This window comes from Mustela nivalis (genome assembly GCF_964662115.1).
Source record: "Mustela nivalis genome assembly, chromosome: 11".
NCBI classification, from domain to species: Eukaryota; Metazoa; Chordata; class Mammalia; order Carnivora; family Mustelidae; genus Mustela; species Mustela nivalis.
The window spans coordinates 33,689,971-33,703,934 of NC_139030.1; the positions used below are offsets into that span (position 1 = coordinate 33,689,971).

General features: G+C 41.8%; 1 protein-coding gene across 17 annotated transcripts in view; it reads left to right on the forward strand.

The window, feature by feature from the left end:
* The window catches only part of LYPD6B (LY6/PLAUR domain containing 6B), a 177,741-nt gene extending 168,055 nt beyond the window's left edge, over positions 1 to 9,686 (forward strand). For 16 of the 17 annotated variants that reach the window (XM_082690911.1, XM_082690927.1, XM_082690922.1 and 13 more), the window contains 4 exons: positions 971 to 1,123; positions 3,627 to 3,725; positions 7,323 to 7,453; positions 8,938 to 9,686. In XM_082690911.1, coding sequence (XP_082547037.1) covers positions 1,009 to 1,123; positions 3,627 to 3,725; positions 7,323 to 7,453; positions 8,938 to 9,117 — 525 coding nt within the window. In that variant the 5' untranslated portion in view covers positions 971 to 1,008 and the 3' untranslated portion in view covers positions 9,118 to 9,686. The remainder of the gene's footprint in view (positions 1 to 970; positions 1,124 to 3,626; positions 3,726 to 7,322; positions 7,454 to 8,937) is intronic. The other variant, XM_082690919.1, reaches the window with a different exon arrangement.
* The last annotated feature ends 4,278 nt before the right edge of the window (positions 9,687 to 13,964 follow it).

Genomic DNA, 13,964 nt, shown 5'->3' on the forward strand with positions numbered 1-13,964 from the left:
TCACTTTCAAATTCACTGTTCTTTTACGGACCGTGCTTCCCACTGCTCCAACTCTTATGATTCCTTCCAGATTCTGAAAATGTTGCAGAACTTCTCAAACTTGAGTGTTTACTCAAGGAACGGTGTTGACAGAAAGGTAGCTTGGTATAACTTCAGGGGACCATGCTCTGAACCCTGGCCAGTAAGAGATTGGGTGATTCAGCACAAAGCACCCCGGTTAGCCTCAGGCAGTGAGAGAATGGGGTACAGCCACACCCCTGCAGCTGCTTGTTCTACTGGAGCCTGAAAGGCCTTTGGGTGTCTGGCCCCAGCTCTGCTGGCTGGTGTCAAGGCCTGACCAGTAGAAGGCAGTAATCACTTAATTTTCATCTGTGTGGGGGCACCTTGGTGGCTCAGTCATGAAGCGTCTGCCTTCAGTTCAGGTCATGATCCCAGGGTCCTGGAATGGAGCCCTACCTCAGGCTCCCTGCTCTATGGGAAGCCTGCTTCTCCCTCTCCCACTCCCCCTGCTTGTGTCGTCTCTCGTTGTGTCTCTCTTGGTCAAATAAATATATAAAATCATTTAAGAAAACAAAAACAGGGGCACCTGGGTGGCTTAGTGGGTTAAGCCACCGCCTTCAGCTCAGGTCATGATCTCAGGGTCCTGGGATCGAGCTCCACATCGGGCTCTCTGCTCAATGGGGAGCCCGTTTCCTCTTCTCTCTCTGCTTACTTGTGATCTCTTTCTCTGTCAAATAAGTAAATAAAATCTTTAAAAAATAATTAAAAAAAAAAAAAAACAGCGGCAACAACAACAACAAAACCTTTCATCTGTGTGGGAAGAATGCCGTTTACCACAGGTATGGGCCCTACAGAACAAGTAGATGGTGGAATATATTTGAATAATCAGGATTTCCAAAGGGAAGCAAAACATTCTCCTACTGATACACAAAATGCAGATAACTGTGACCAGTCTCTCTCTTCATCGTAGATATGTGAGTCTGGGATTTTCCCACAGCCAAGGTCAGAATGCTGCCCCTACGTCATGCTCTGGCTGTCGCTGCTGTCCAGGTCTTCGTCTTGTCAGAAAACTGGGCATTGGGCAAGAACATCAACTTCTACAACGTGAGGCCTCCTCTGGACCGTAAGTACTGGTCGAGTCATAGTTCATGGCTGTGGGGTCAAGGTGACCATTCAGAGACCCTCTTTCCTCCTATCGTAACTTTGCCTGCTCTGGAACATTTGGTTTACACCTAGAACAAACCAGGAAGTCTTCCCTACTTCTGTGGGGAGAGGTAATTCATGTTGACTGAAGTTTGTTCTATTTCTTTAAAATGGTTTGGCTTTCTGCTGAAGTTTCCAAGGGGTTCTTGTTTAAAATAAGCTCTTAAATATTGTTCCTAAGAATGGCTTAGCAGAAAAGATTCAGTGTTCTTTGTTGATCTGTTCCTTGTAGAGGCATATTGGCTGTAGGAAATTTCTCCATATATGATGCATTCTTTCAAATGGTCATTAACAATTTTGGAACAGGTTAGTTTGGTTGAAACTTAGAAGGAAAGATTACTTGGATTTTTATTGATAATGTACAGTCACTATTAGAAAGATAACTTTCCCATTAATTTCTTTTTAAAAAAAAGTATCAGTGAATATCATCTATAGGATAAAATAAATATATATATTTTAAAAAGATGTTAGTTATTTTAGAGTGAGAGCACACAAACACGGAGGGGCCAAGGGAGAGGAGGAGAGAATCTCAAGAAAACTCTGCATGTTACATACATATATGTGTATATATGTGCTTGTATACAGATATCCTCTGTCTTCCTTTCTCTTCAGACAAATAAAACTTCTCTGATATGTTTTATTAAGGAAAGATTGTTGTAGATAACAATTGTTTGGTAGAAACACCAAATCCTGGGGTTCCCACACCAGGAAGAGTATTAGAATCATGATAAAAGACTTTAAAACTACATATTCCCTGGTCCCTTCTGCAGAGATTCAGGCGTCAGAAGGGTGGATGCAGATTATTTTTTTCTTTTCTTTCCCCAACCCCCTCTCCTTTTTAGAAAAGCTTTCCTGATAGTATTGATGCACAGCCAGGTTTAGGAACCACTGTATTTATACTACTACTTTTTTTTTTTTTTTAAAGATTTATTTATTTATTTGTGGGAGAGCATGCATGCAAGCAGGGAGAGGGCAGAGAGAGGAAAAAGGAGGGAATCTCAAGCAGAGTCCACGCTGAATGCAGAGCCTGATGCAGGGCTTGATTCCAAGACCCTGAGACTATGAACTGAGCTGAAATAAAGAGTCAGACACGTAACTGACCGAGCCACCCAGGCACCCCTATACTACTTTTAAATGAAGCCTATATTATTACTGTTCTTTACTTTGCTTTTTTATTATTTAGGACATTGTGTGTGCATGTGCATACACATATATATCACACACACATGTACACATGTGTACCACACACACAAACACACACACACCTTGAACTATCACTTATTATACATTTCTAAATTGGTAATGATCATATTATGATTATATTACATTATTTATGACATGGCACAGACAGTTTTCATAAAATCTAAATTACACATTTTCAACTTTATAGGTCTAATACAATTTTATGATAAGAAGAAAACACATTTTAAAAAATGAAAAAAAAATTGACCAATGCATGGTCAGGTTACTAGGGTGGTTTGGGGTTCTCCTTGATCTTTGTGTTTTATTCTCCAGAAATGGAAGAATTGAAAGTTTTACACAAGGCTTTATATCATGTCTTGTAAAGAAATGTCAAATTCATTATACTTTTGACTTCTTGCCCATTAAAACAATAAGATACAAGGTAGAGGGAAAAAAAGGATAGAGACAAAAAGGGCATTCTAGCGGCTTTCCATGCAGATAGCCAACAGTCATAATCCTGCTTTCTGTAACACTCTATCCTGAGCATAAGAGCCCGAGAATTACTCCCATCCTTATAGGAAATGTTACATTCCTGACTGAGGTCTAATGCTGTGATAATTGACATACATCAAGTGAGATTGCTGTAATGGAAGGGCATGTGGACAGAAACTAGTATGATTTGACAGGGGGGCAGGGTCTCTCCTAGATAGTTTTATTGCAACCTCCTGTTTAATATTCAGGATTCCTGTGCATGTCCTGGGGATCTTCACTGTTAGTGTTACTGTAAATATTATTATTCTTGGAAACATAAAAATCACACAGCTACTTAGTGGGAAGAGTAGAAATTAAGCTCACACTTATCTGACTCTAGTTCTTCTCAGGGGCCGCTCTGTACCAAGTTATTGGTTCTGACACTATCCCCACCCTTGCCCATTCTCTCAATTCGCGCTTATTCCCAAGTTATAAATTGTAATGGAGCGATATTTCAGAGTGGCTTGTGGAATCATTTTCCTTACTCTCTAATAATAAGATAAGTAGGCAAAGTATTTAAAGAAAAGGGAATAAAAAACATGCCCCGAAGTCTGGCAGTTACGTCCAGCTCGCGAGCAACAACAGTTCTCAGGATGATGGCTTGTACGTTTTGCTTGATCTAACAAGAGTTGCTAATTTTGTGCCATCTTTGATGTTTGAAAGTTTCTCCTTTGTAACCTTTCTGTTTCACCATGCATTTTTCTTTAAAGCTACGCCATTTCCAAACAGCTTCAAGTGTTTTACTTGTGAAAATGCAGGAGATAATTATAACTGCAATCGATGGGCAGAAGACAAATGGTGTCCACAAAGTAAGTGTGCTGAGTTTGGAAGACGCTCTTGTGATCCTACCTCATTGAGGTCTCTCATGTCTGGCCCTGAGCAGACATGCCATATATAATGGGATTAGCATATCAACAGGCTGATGATGCTCTGTTTCAATGAGAGATTTAAGAGACTATGCAGATATTAGACTGTTCTGACAGTATTTGGAAACTGATGGCATATCCTCAATTTGTCGATGTGTATGTGTCTCCAAGGAGAATTTCTTAAATAGTGTTTATCAGGCAGAGCAAATAAACCACAATATTGTCTAAGGCATTCCAGGAATTTCAGAAATGCTTGATGATACCTCTAGGAAAGTCATACGTATTGGCTGAAGCAAAGAAAGGTTTTTATACTCTTGAGATACACTGATGCTTTGGTAACTCATTCATTCATTTGACAAACATTTGAATATCTCCTCAGTTTGCTTAGTTCATTGACACATCCCTAGTGCCCCATCCAGTTGCCTGGCCCATACTAAGCACTCAATAAATATTTGTTGATAGAATGTACACATGCCTTTGATTAGGTGGTCAGGAAAATCTCTGAAGAACTAGGACCTGACTGACCAAAACAAGGCAGCCATGTGCAGATCTGTAGAAAGAACATGCTAAGAAGAGGGAACCCCAAATGCAAAGTCTGCAAGAGAACAAGATTTGGCCTCTTCAGTAAACAGGAAGAAGACTGGCCATTAAAACTTAGGGGGAGATAGAGAAGGGGTCTCATGGTAATAAGGACCAGGGCACATAGGATCTTCTTTTTCTGGTTGAATTTGGATTTCATTATAAATGTGATAGGAAGGCAGGAGGGGGTTGTATGCTAGGGAAATACAGGATACTAGTTGTGTTCTAAAATACTGTTCTGCTGCTATATGAAGAGCCGGTGGTTGGGGACAAGAGTAGAAGGGGACACCAGATGGGGTCTTTCATTGTCTTCAGAGAAGAGAAGATGGCAACTGGGACTAGGGTGGTAGGAATCGAGGGACAAGAAGTTCAGTGATTTAATATATACAGACTTGGTGGTAAAGCAGACCAGATGTGCTGATGGGGGATTTAGAATTGGAAAGCTCTACTTAGAGCTATAAGAAGATCAGGCTATTCAGATTTTTTAGGAGGTACTGTTTTTTTTTAGGTTTTTAGACCTAAAAGGCCAAGAAAAGCCAACTAGCCAACCGACAATCTCTTCCAGAGTTAAAGATGATTGGTTTTGGTGTTTTGTTACCTTGACTATTTGGGAAAATTCTGTATAATATTCTATAAAGCAGTGAAATAGCCTTACCTCTTCCAGAGAAAGCCAGTTTGTGGCCCCAAGAAATAGTCCACACTGCAGACCTTTTTGGGGCCTGGGTCCCTGATTCTGTAAATTAGCACAAGTGGTTATGGTATCTACGTGGACAGTATTTGTCACGATTTCTTTTCAAAAATAATTATTATAATTTTTCTTGAGGTTCTTTTATGTTTTTGTAGAGTAACCCTCAATTGAGTATGTGCTTGTGAATACCTGAATGTATGTTATGCATTTGGAGATTTCTACATTTTGCACAGAAATGTATCTTAGTTATTTCACAGTTTTAAAGATTGACCGACACTTGCTTTAGTACCTTATTTCAGAAGGTGGGTATCGTTCTTCTGCTATTTGCTTTAAATTCCCCTGAAACACTCGGTGGTAAGGATGCACACAGTAGTAAATTGGGGCATTGATGTCTAACTTCTTGTGCTTCATCTTCACAGACCGTATTATTTTGAATTGTATCAAAACACTGTTCCGCCAGGTCTGTGCGTAATGCTCCAAATTGTCATTTATTCATCAAAGTCATTTTTAATGGGAACGTGCATGGATATTTGGGGTTTTGGAGTTTTATCTCTGTTGAAACACATGAACAAAAGAAGAATGCTGCAGCTTTCTACCACCAAGCAAATGTCAGAGATGGGAAGGCAAAGCCCGTGGACTCTTCCAGGTCTACCCTGAACACCTGCTGTTTAAAGAGCTTGCCATGAAATAACCCCATATTCCAGTGTGCATGAGGGTGCAATCTTGACTGTTCTCCAGTCAAGCCCCAAAGATACTAAGCATCTGGAATTCTAACCGAGGGTGTAATTTCGTGCAATTTGCCATTATTTAGGGAGTGATAGTCAGCCATTTCTTGGGGCGAACAGGGCCACAGCCATTGTTCGATGTCATCTCAGGTTTCCTTTTCACCTTCGAGTTTTCCTTCTGTGGTCTGTCAGTGTTGTTAAGAGCGGTTCTCTGTGTAACAGGATATGACAAGAATGACATTTCTTGTTTTATTTACCCTGGCTTCTGTTCTGACTTTCCAGGGCTGCTTTAGCATGGGTGACATTTTATATGAACAACACAGCTACCAGTTTTCAGCTCTCCTTTGTTTGAAGTCTAAGTTGAAATGCCTTTCCAAAACATTACAGTCATTCCTTTTCCTTCCAAATGCGGAAGTCAGCTACTCCTGCCGAGCGCCCCACACCATCGTCTGGTTTCATACTGAGTATGCTGAGAGGCAGAATAGTTGGGGAAGAGTACAAAACCCTAGAAAACGGCCCAGGTTAGAATGCTATCTTCCACCACCTTCTACCTGATGTAACTGTGGGCCTTCGATTTGGGTTGTTGTTGTTTTTAATCTGTACAATGGTATTAATATGACTTGTCTTAAGGCTTATCGTAAGGATTGGATGGGTGAATACATGTTATAGTGTGTAGCTGCCGGTACCCACTTAGTAGGTATTAGTATTACTTGAAGTTACAACAACCCTATCGAAATGTCAGCATACTTTTTATTTAACATCATTTTATTTAAAAGAGAGTGAGCTTGAAGGACCTGAAGGCACTCACTTGTGACTGAGGCTGTTCTGGGAAGCCGGGTATTCTCCATATTAAACAAGTCTCCCCTCCCCCCATCTTATGATATTGCCGCTGTCATCCCTTCTCAGTAACCTAAGGAGCATTGCAGTGGCCTGAGATCACTACAGAGAGATGCGAAACCAAAGCGGAAGGTCCTCAGATAGTGCATGAGATCACTTTCTTTCAAAGTAGTAAAACACGAGTGCTTAAAGCCCTGAGGAAAGTTGTAGAAATGAGCTAGGCACGTGGCAGGGAGGGAACAGAAGGAATAAGAGTAAAGAAAGAGGAGAAAAATGGGACTACTCAGGAAAAGTCAGACATGCTTGGGGGGAATAGAGTGTGGGTAGGAACTGGGTACGTTAGGAAGCTGGTCTTGATGTATACTTTGAAGCATCTGCTTTTCATTTCACCTCTTGCCTCTTGGTAGACAAGAAACAAATGCTGAATAATACACCAAAGTGCTCTAGCCCATTGCATTTACACCATTCGTTTCATAGAGTCCTAGAACCTGTGTTTCGTAGGGGGAGAGAGAGATATAGGCACTTTGATATGAAATAGCAGACCTAAGGTCAGCTTTAGCGGACACCAAAGGCGAGGTGTCCGCTTCTCCCATTAACCCGCTTGCCTGAAACCCTAAGGATCGTCCTGAAGTTTAGTCCTTTCTGAAGTGATTTTCACATCTCTCTTTTACAATGTGACATACGAGGTTGCTCTTTTTTCTTCTTGCCTAGATACACAGTACTGTCTGACAGTTCACCACTTCAACAGTCATGGAAGAAGCACATCCATCACCAAAAAATGTGCCTCCAGAAGTGAATGTCATTTTGTTGGCTGCCACCACAGCCGAGATTCTGAACATACGGTAAGGAGTTGTGTGTGTAAAGTTACTGTCCTGAGGTTTTTTGTTCCTGATGGTTAGTTACACGTAATGGAAAGGCAGGAAGGATGAATGAGATGGTGTATGTGTTTACTCTTTGGGGAAGGACTCCCTGACAGTGATGCAACGGAGACCACAGAGAAGTTGCCAACTCTCTGTCCTTCAAGGAAAAAGAACATTACAAAAAACAACCGATGCTTCCCAGGCCACACAACTACACCCTAGACCTCAGACTTTGGGTAGATTGACGTCTGCTCTGGAAGCCTGAGAGCAAACCATCCATGAGAGAATGACAAACCCACAGAGCCCCACTCACAGATTTGGTTTTGGCCAGGTATCGCCAAGCACACTGCCCAGGGAAGCTGGGAGAGGGAAATGGGGACACTTTGACTAAGGAGTCCTGGTCTTACCCCCTACCACAGCTTAGATGAGGAAGTGAGAGTCTGAAAGAGTTCATCTGTTTAATAGGTTGAACTATAGATAGATTTTATATCACTCTATCTCGACGTTCTCGTCCTAAATGAGCAATTTTCCTCTTTTATATGCCTGGAATTCTGAAATGTTTGTGAAAAAAAAATTACTTGGAAAGTGTGTTAATTTCATGAGATTGTAGAGTTTGATTTAGTTGATGTGTACGGAAAGTGGCTCTGGCTCCATAGGATGGTCTCCTGGGAACTTTCATAGCGATGTCATGGGGATCCCAGATGGGCCTAAACAGAACTTCAGGCTGGGGTCCTGGGCATCAGCATCTTTCTTTTTTAAAGCTCCCCAAGGAGATTCTCCTATGCACCCAGGGTTGAAAGCTGCTGATAAAGGTATTTCTGCCTTTTTCTCAGCTAGCCAGCCTGGAAGCCTCCGTGAATGGCTGGCTAGCTTTATCAGGTTGAAGCATCATTCCAGGTATTATGACAGGAGATTGCTTCCCCTTCCCCATCTTGTGCTGGGAGGGAGCAAGCCTTTTTCACCACCCAGCAGCTATAATTAGCAAGCCATTGCTGCTGTAATGATAGGAATCAGGTGTTAGTATAGACAATAGAGAGCCATTACTATCCCCTAACGAGTAGTACTGAGAAAGAAAATCAATGACCAGTCCAAAAGGTTCCTCGCTTTCATTTTTGTTTCAGTGTGTTTCCTTACAAACCTTAGAGGATTTGTTGACTCAGTCAGGCAGTCTTATTCAATTCCCCTTCGTCTTCTTTCCAGTGTGCTTTTGCTTGGCTCACTGCAGATAAATCTCTGTTAAATGAAAAGATTCGTCCTTACTCCAAGATCATCCGTACTGCCGGGTCAGTCGGGGGGAAAGTTACTTGAGGGGGCCTGATGCTGTCGTAGACTGGATGAGCTGGTGAACTCTAATTCTATGTAGTCTCTTGTGCTGAAGAAGCTTCCTTCGGTGGCTCTTTGCTTCAGCCTTTCCTCTCTTTCCCATTGCTCACTCTCTTTCCCCTGTCGTCTTGCTTTTGTGACAGGAGTGCAGGTCCTGCTGTGAAGGCATGATCTGTAACGTAGAGTTACCCACCAACCACACGAATGCGGTGTTCGCTGTGATGCACGCGCAGAGGACATCCGGCAGCGGCGCCCCCACGCCCTCCTTACCCGCGCTTGCCTGGGTCTCTGTGCTTCTGCTGATGCAAAGCCACTGTTCCTAGGAGAGCAGAAACCACCTCCTGAAGCACAGGCCAAAAACTGCGTGAACTCCGAACATTTGAGTGAAGACCAGTTTCGCACTGGAAGACTGCAGCTTGGACCCCAAAGCGGAAGCCAGTTGTTTGCTGGGCTAGAGCACTCCTGCATCAGGCCACGGGATCGAGGAAGGGGACGTGGCAGGAACTGAGGAGATCGTCTGGCTTCCCAGCTTCCGGGCCAGAGGGGCTGCATTTTGTCACTTGTGGCGGGAGGAGCCTGCCAGCATCTGTGATGGGTGGGTGGCGATAAGCCTGTGCTGCTCCTGCCTGCCCAGGCTGTTAGCTGAAGGGATTTGTCAACCCCAAGACTCTTTTGTAAGCTGCTGGGCCAGACCGTCTCCTGACTGTGCATGATGAGCTCAGAGTGTCTCTATGAAATCTCATCCTTACCCTGTGAGAATGCAGTTTTCCCACCAATGACATAGTCAATGAGAAAGGCAACTAGCTATAGGAAGAAGACTTCTAGTTGAACCAATAAGAAACCCATTTGCTCGTGTTGGGGGAAAATAAAAGCTTTTAAATTATACAATGTAGAATGCATGCTTGTGTGTTTCTTGACTGACCTGGTGACCTCAGATAAAACATTTACCAGTGTTGTAAAGGAGGTCACTAAAGTCATGTTTCCATGTACCATGGGTGATATATTCTGGCTTAAATTATAAACTTCCATGCCAAAGTGACCTAGCTTTTTTCTTTTTTGGAAAGGACACTTCTTGGGATGTTCAATGCAAATTAGTGAATTGAGGTCTTTTCTTAAAGGTTTTTTTTCTTAAAGATTTTATTTTATTTGATAGAGACACAGTGAGAGAGGGAACACAGCAGGGGGAGTTGGAGAGGGAGGGGGCTTGATCCCAGCCATGGGGCTTGGGCTCCATCCCAGGCTGAGCCACCCAGGTGCCCCAAGTCTTTCTGATGCAGAAGGATAACAACGCCTCCTCCCCAGTAGCAGCTAAACTTCAAAGAAACTGTCAAGGGGCCCCCTCCCCCATAGGGTCAACTTTTCTCTGAATGTCAGGATCACCAGAGATCTTTTCTAAAAATGTGCTAAAATGTTTGGTCCTTTTGTCTCATCTTTCCCTTTTTTAACAACTTCTTTCTAGTTCTAGAATCCTGGATTTCCTGCCTTTGCAACTGGGGTGATCTTCAAACACTCTACCCTTGTATGTTCAGGGGATGAGCAAATGGAGTTTTTTGGGTTTTGTTTTTGGTGTTTTACTGAGCATCTACCCTCAGAACACTGAGCACTCCATAGAATGCATTAATGATGCTATCCTTGCTGCATGGGCTCACCTATGATGGGAGTCAGCAATCTATTGTCCATGAACCAAACATGTCCTAACACTTTTTTTTTTTTTTTTAATTGTCCTACCACTTGTAGTCTGCTGGATTTCTGTAACAAATACATTGTTTATTATATGGCTTAAAAACATTTAATCCTTATAGTTATAGAGGTTGAAAAGTCCAAGATTAAGGTGCTAACAGGTCAGAGATCTGGTGAGGGCTCTCCTCCTGGTTTGAAGACCACCATCTACTTACATTCATACAGGGCAGAGAAAGTCTGGTCTCTTCACTCCCTTTTAAGGGCTCTGGTCCCATTCATGAGGACTCCACCTTCGTGATTTAACTAACTCCCAAAGACCACACATCCAAATACCATAAAATTGGGAATTGAAGTTTCAACATATGAATTTTGAATGGATGCAAGCATTCAGTTCACAAGAACCATGTTTTTTTTTTGTTTTGTTTTGTTTTGTTTTTAATAAGAACCATGTATTTTTGTGAGTAAAGTTTTTTGGAAGACAGTCGTGTCTTCATTTACAAAGTATCTATGGCTGTTTTCATGCTCAACAGTAAGAATGAGTAGCTGCAACAGAGAGTGTATGGTCTGTAAAGTCTAAAAGATTCATTAACTTGTCCTTCACAGTAGAAGTTTGCTGCTGACTAACCTGTGAAATGGCAGAACAGCATCAAGAGAAATTTGCTTGCTTTGGAGGGACCGTGGTACTAATGGTGGTTATGCAGGCTGTGTGGTGGTTTGAATTCTTTGTCTTCTGTGTCAGTGAATTTTTCTTCTCTGTTTTTGTTTTGTTTCACTCATTCGATTCAGTTTCTTGGTTGTTATGTGCTGATGTCAGGTGCTGGGCTGTATGTTTGTTTCTTCTCGTCCTTGATGCCCTGGGAGCATCTCCTCTTAAGGCTCTTTAGCTTCCAATAAAACAGGGAGGGAGCAGACATCATTATCTCTCAGTCTCTGGCTTAATCTTGGACTCACCTGGAAGCAACAGTTTTGAAGCTTGATGTAGATTTATCCCTCCTTTCACTCAGCACCTTGAAGTATTTGAGTTTTCATAGCTTATGCTTGTTTGAAATTAATTATATATGGCTTCACTTGGAACATTTTAATAGCATCTTTGGTGTCTTTTTATTCCCCAGGGTTTCTTTTGACTGTATAATTGACAAATCGTCTGGTAAAAACCATTAGCAGACAGTAGTTTTTTTTTTCCTTTCTGATTTTGTTTCTGCTATCTAGATTAATGAAGTTTCGTGTGTGTATGTGTGTGTGTGTGTTTCTTTCCTGAGGAAACATCTTAATTTTCTCTTCTTCACCCAGTATATCATGTTTGCATGGCTTTCACTTCTTACCACCACCCCCTTGAGCATTTAAAATGGGGCTGTGTTGAGCAAAAGATGGAACACACAGAGGAAATAAATTGTTCGCAAATACAGCTGAGTAAGGGTACCAGATGCACAATTGAAAATGCGGGATGCCCCATTAAAATTTAATTTCAGATAATTTTTAGTGTAAGTTAGTTTGGCTTGTCTAAGGCCATGTTCTCGAATCCATGTAATCAGAATCTTCTGGGTAACTTCAAAACAATACAAATTACCAGGGCATTCTGGAGACATTGATTCAGTAGTTCTGGGGTGAAGCATAAGCCTAATCCCAGTAATTGAATGTTAAATTAAAGAAACTAAAAGCTCCTGGGTGATTATGATGTTCAGCTGGGTGTGTTACCCTTGATCTGAAAGGATAATTCCTTCCTCTGAAGCCCAGTCCTTGGCTACATAATAATAATAATAAAAAAAACCTAATGACTAATAAACATGCGTACAAGTAACCTGGTTTAGAGCTGTGGTTCTCCAGGTGTGGTCCCCAGACCTGCATCGGCATCACCCGGAAAGTTGTTAGAAAAGCACAGTTCTCAGGCTCCCTCCCAGATCTGTTGAACAAGAAACTTTGAGGGTTTAGTCTATAGTTTAATAAGGCCTTCAGGTGTTTCTGATGCACATGTAAGAAGCACTAGGGCCAGAGAAGTGCTTCCCAAATGTCTTCAGTAAATGAGTCCTTGGGTGGTTGCAATGAGATTCACTCAGGGAGCTTGCCAAAAAACAAAAAATAAATAAATAAAAATAAGAAGGAAGGGAGGGAAAAAGGAGGGAAGAAAGGGAGAAAATCAGATTTTTTATGCTAGACTTGTGTCAAAATCTATTTTGAACTAACTCCTCCAGTGATTCTGATTCACATCCACTTTGGGAACTACTAACCTAGAGAATAGAGATGGGAGTGACATCGGTGATCAGAAGGGCCAGATGTTCACACCTGAATTTGAGTTCTAACATGAAAGCTCTGTGTATTATAAATTAACTCTGGTGTTTGCAATGTAATTTAAAAACTAGAATCTAAGAACTCAGACCAGGGTTAGAATCCATTACATGAATTTTTAGACCATTGCATAGGGCTTGGGAATGGTGGGCAAGTGTGACCTCAGACTGATTTGCCCCTAGTGAGCAAGAAAATGAAAAATTGTTTTGGTGTCAAAATATCTAAGGAGGAGGCACCTGGGTGGCTCAGTTTATTAACCACCAACTCTTGATTTCTGCTGAGGTCATGATCTCAGGGTCATGAGATCAAACCCCTGTGTGGGGCTCCCTGCCCAGTGGGGAGTTTGCTTGAGATTCTTTCCCTCTGCCCCACCCCACTGTTCATTCCTCCCTCCCTCCCTCTGTGTCTTCTTCTTTTTCTTCTTCTTTTTTTTAAGATTCTATTTATTTACTTGATAGAGAATACAAGCAGGCAGATCAACAGGCAAAGGTAGAGGGAGAAGCAGAAACTCCCATGGAGCAGGGAGCCCAATGTGGGACTTGATCCCAGAACCCTGGGATCATGACCTGAGCCAAAGGCAGACACTTAACCAGCTGAGCCACCAGGCACCACTCCCCACTTTCTTAAAAAATCTTTAAAACAAAAAATACCCAATGAGAACGGGAGTAGTAATGGCAGAGAAGAGGATGTAGGTTTGTTATAAAGGAGAAAAGGGGATTAATTCTAGGTATGTAGAGAGTCTGAGAGAATGAACTGTTAAATATCTATTTTGAATAGACTCCAGAATAAACAGATTCTAGAATAGATTGTTTCAATTTCCATTCCATTATTTTATGAAAAAGAAAAAGATGGTGCTGAACACTTTTTTCCCAGGTGTGTCTACAGTTTCCCTAAAGCCAAATCTGAGTGAAGTTAGTCAGAAGTTATAGGCGTTATTCCCCATATAATCTGCATTCTGTTGTGTCAGTCACTGTGTAAAATATATTTCCTAAGAAAAAGGAAGGAAGTGGGTGGTCTTCTCTTTTTTACTGGAAAGAACTTATAAAGCCACACAAAGTGTGAAATGAGCACTATGAACTGGTGTGGACTTGGGAAATGAGGTGTGCTGTGGGACGGGGAAACATATTTCACATTTGTGAAAGTACTAACTTTCATGCAAAACTTTTGTGACATGTAGATTGCCATTTTATAAAACTTCTCTTTGACC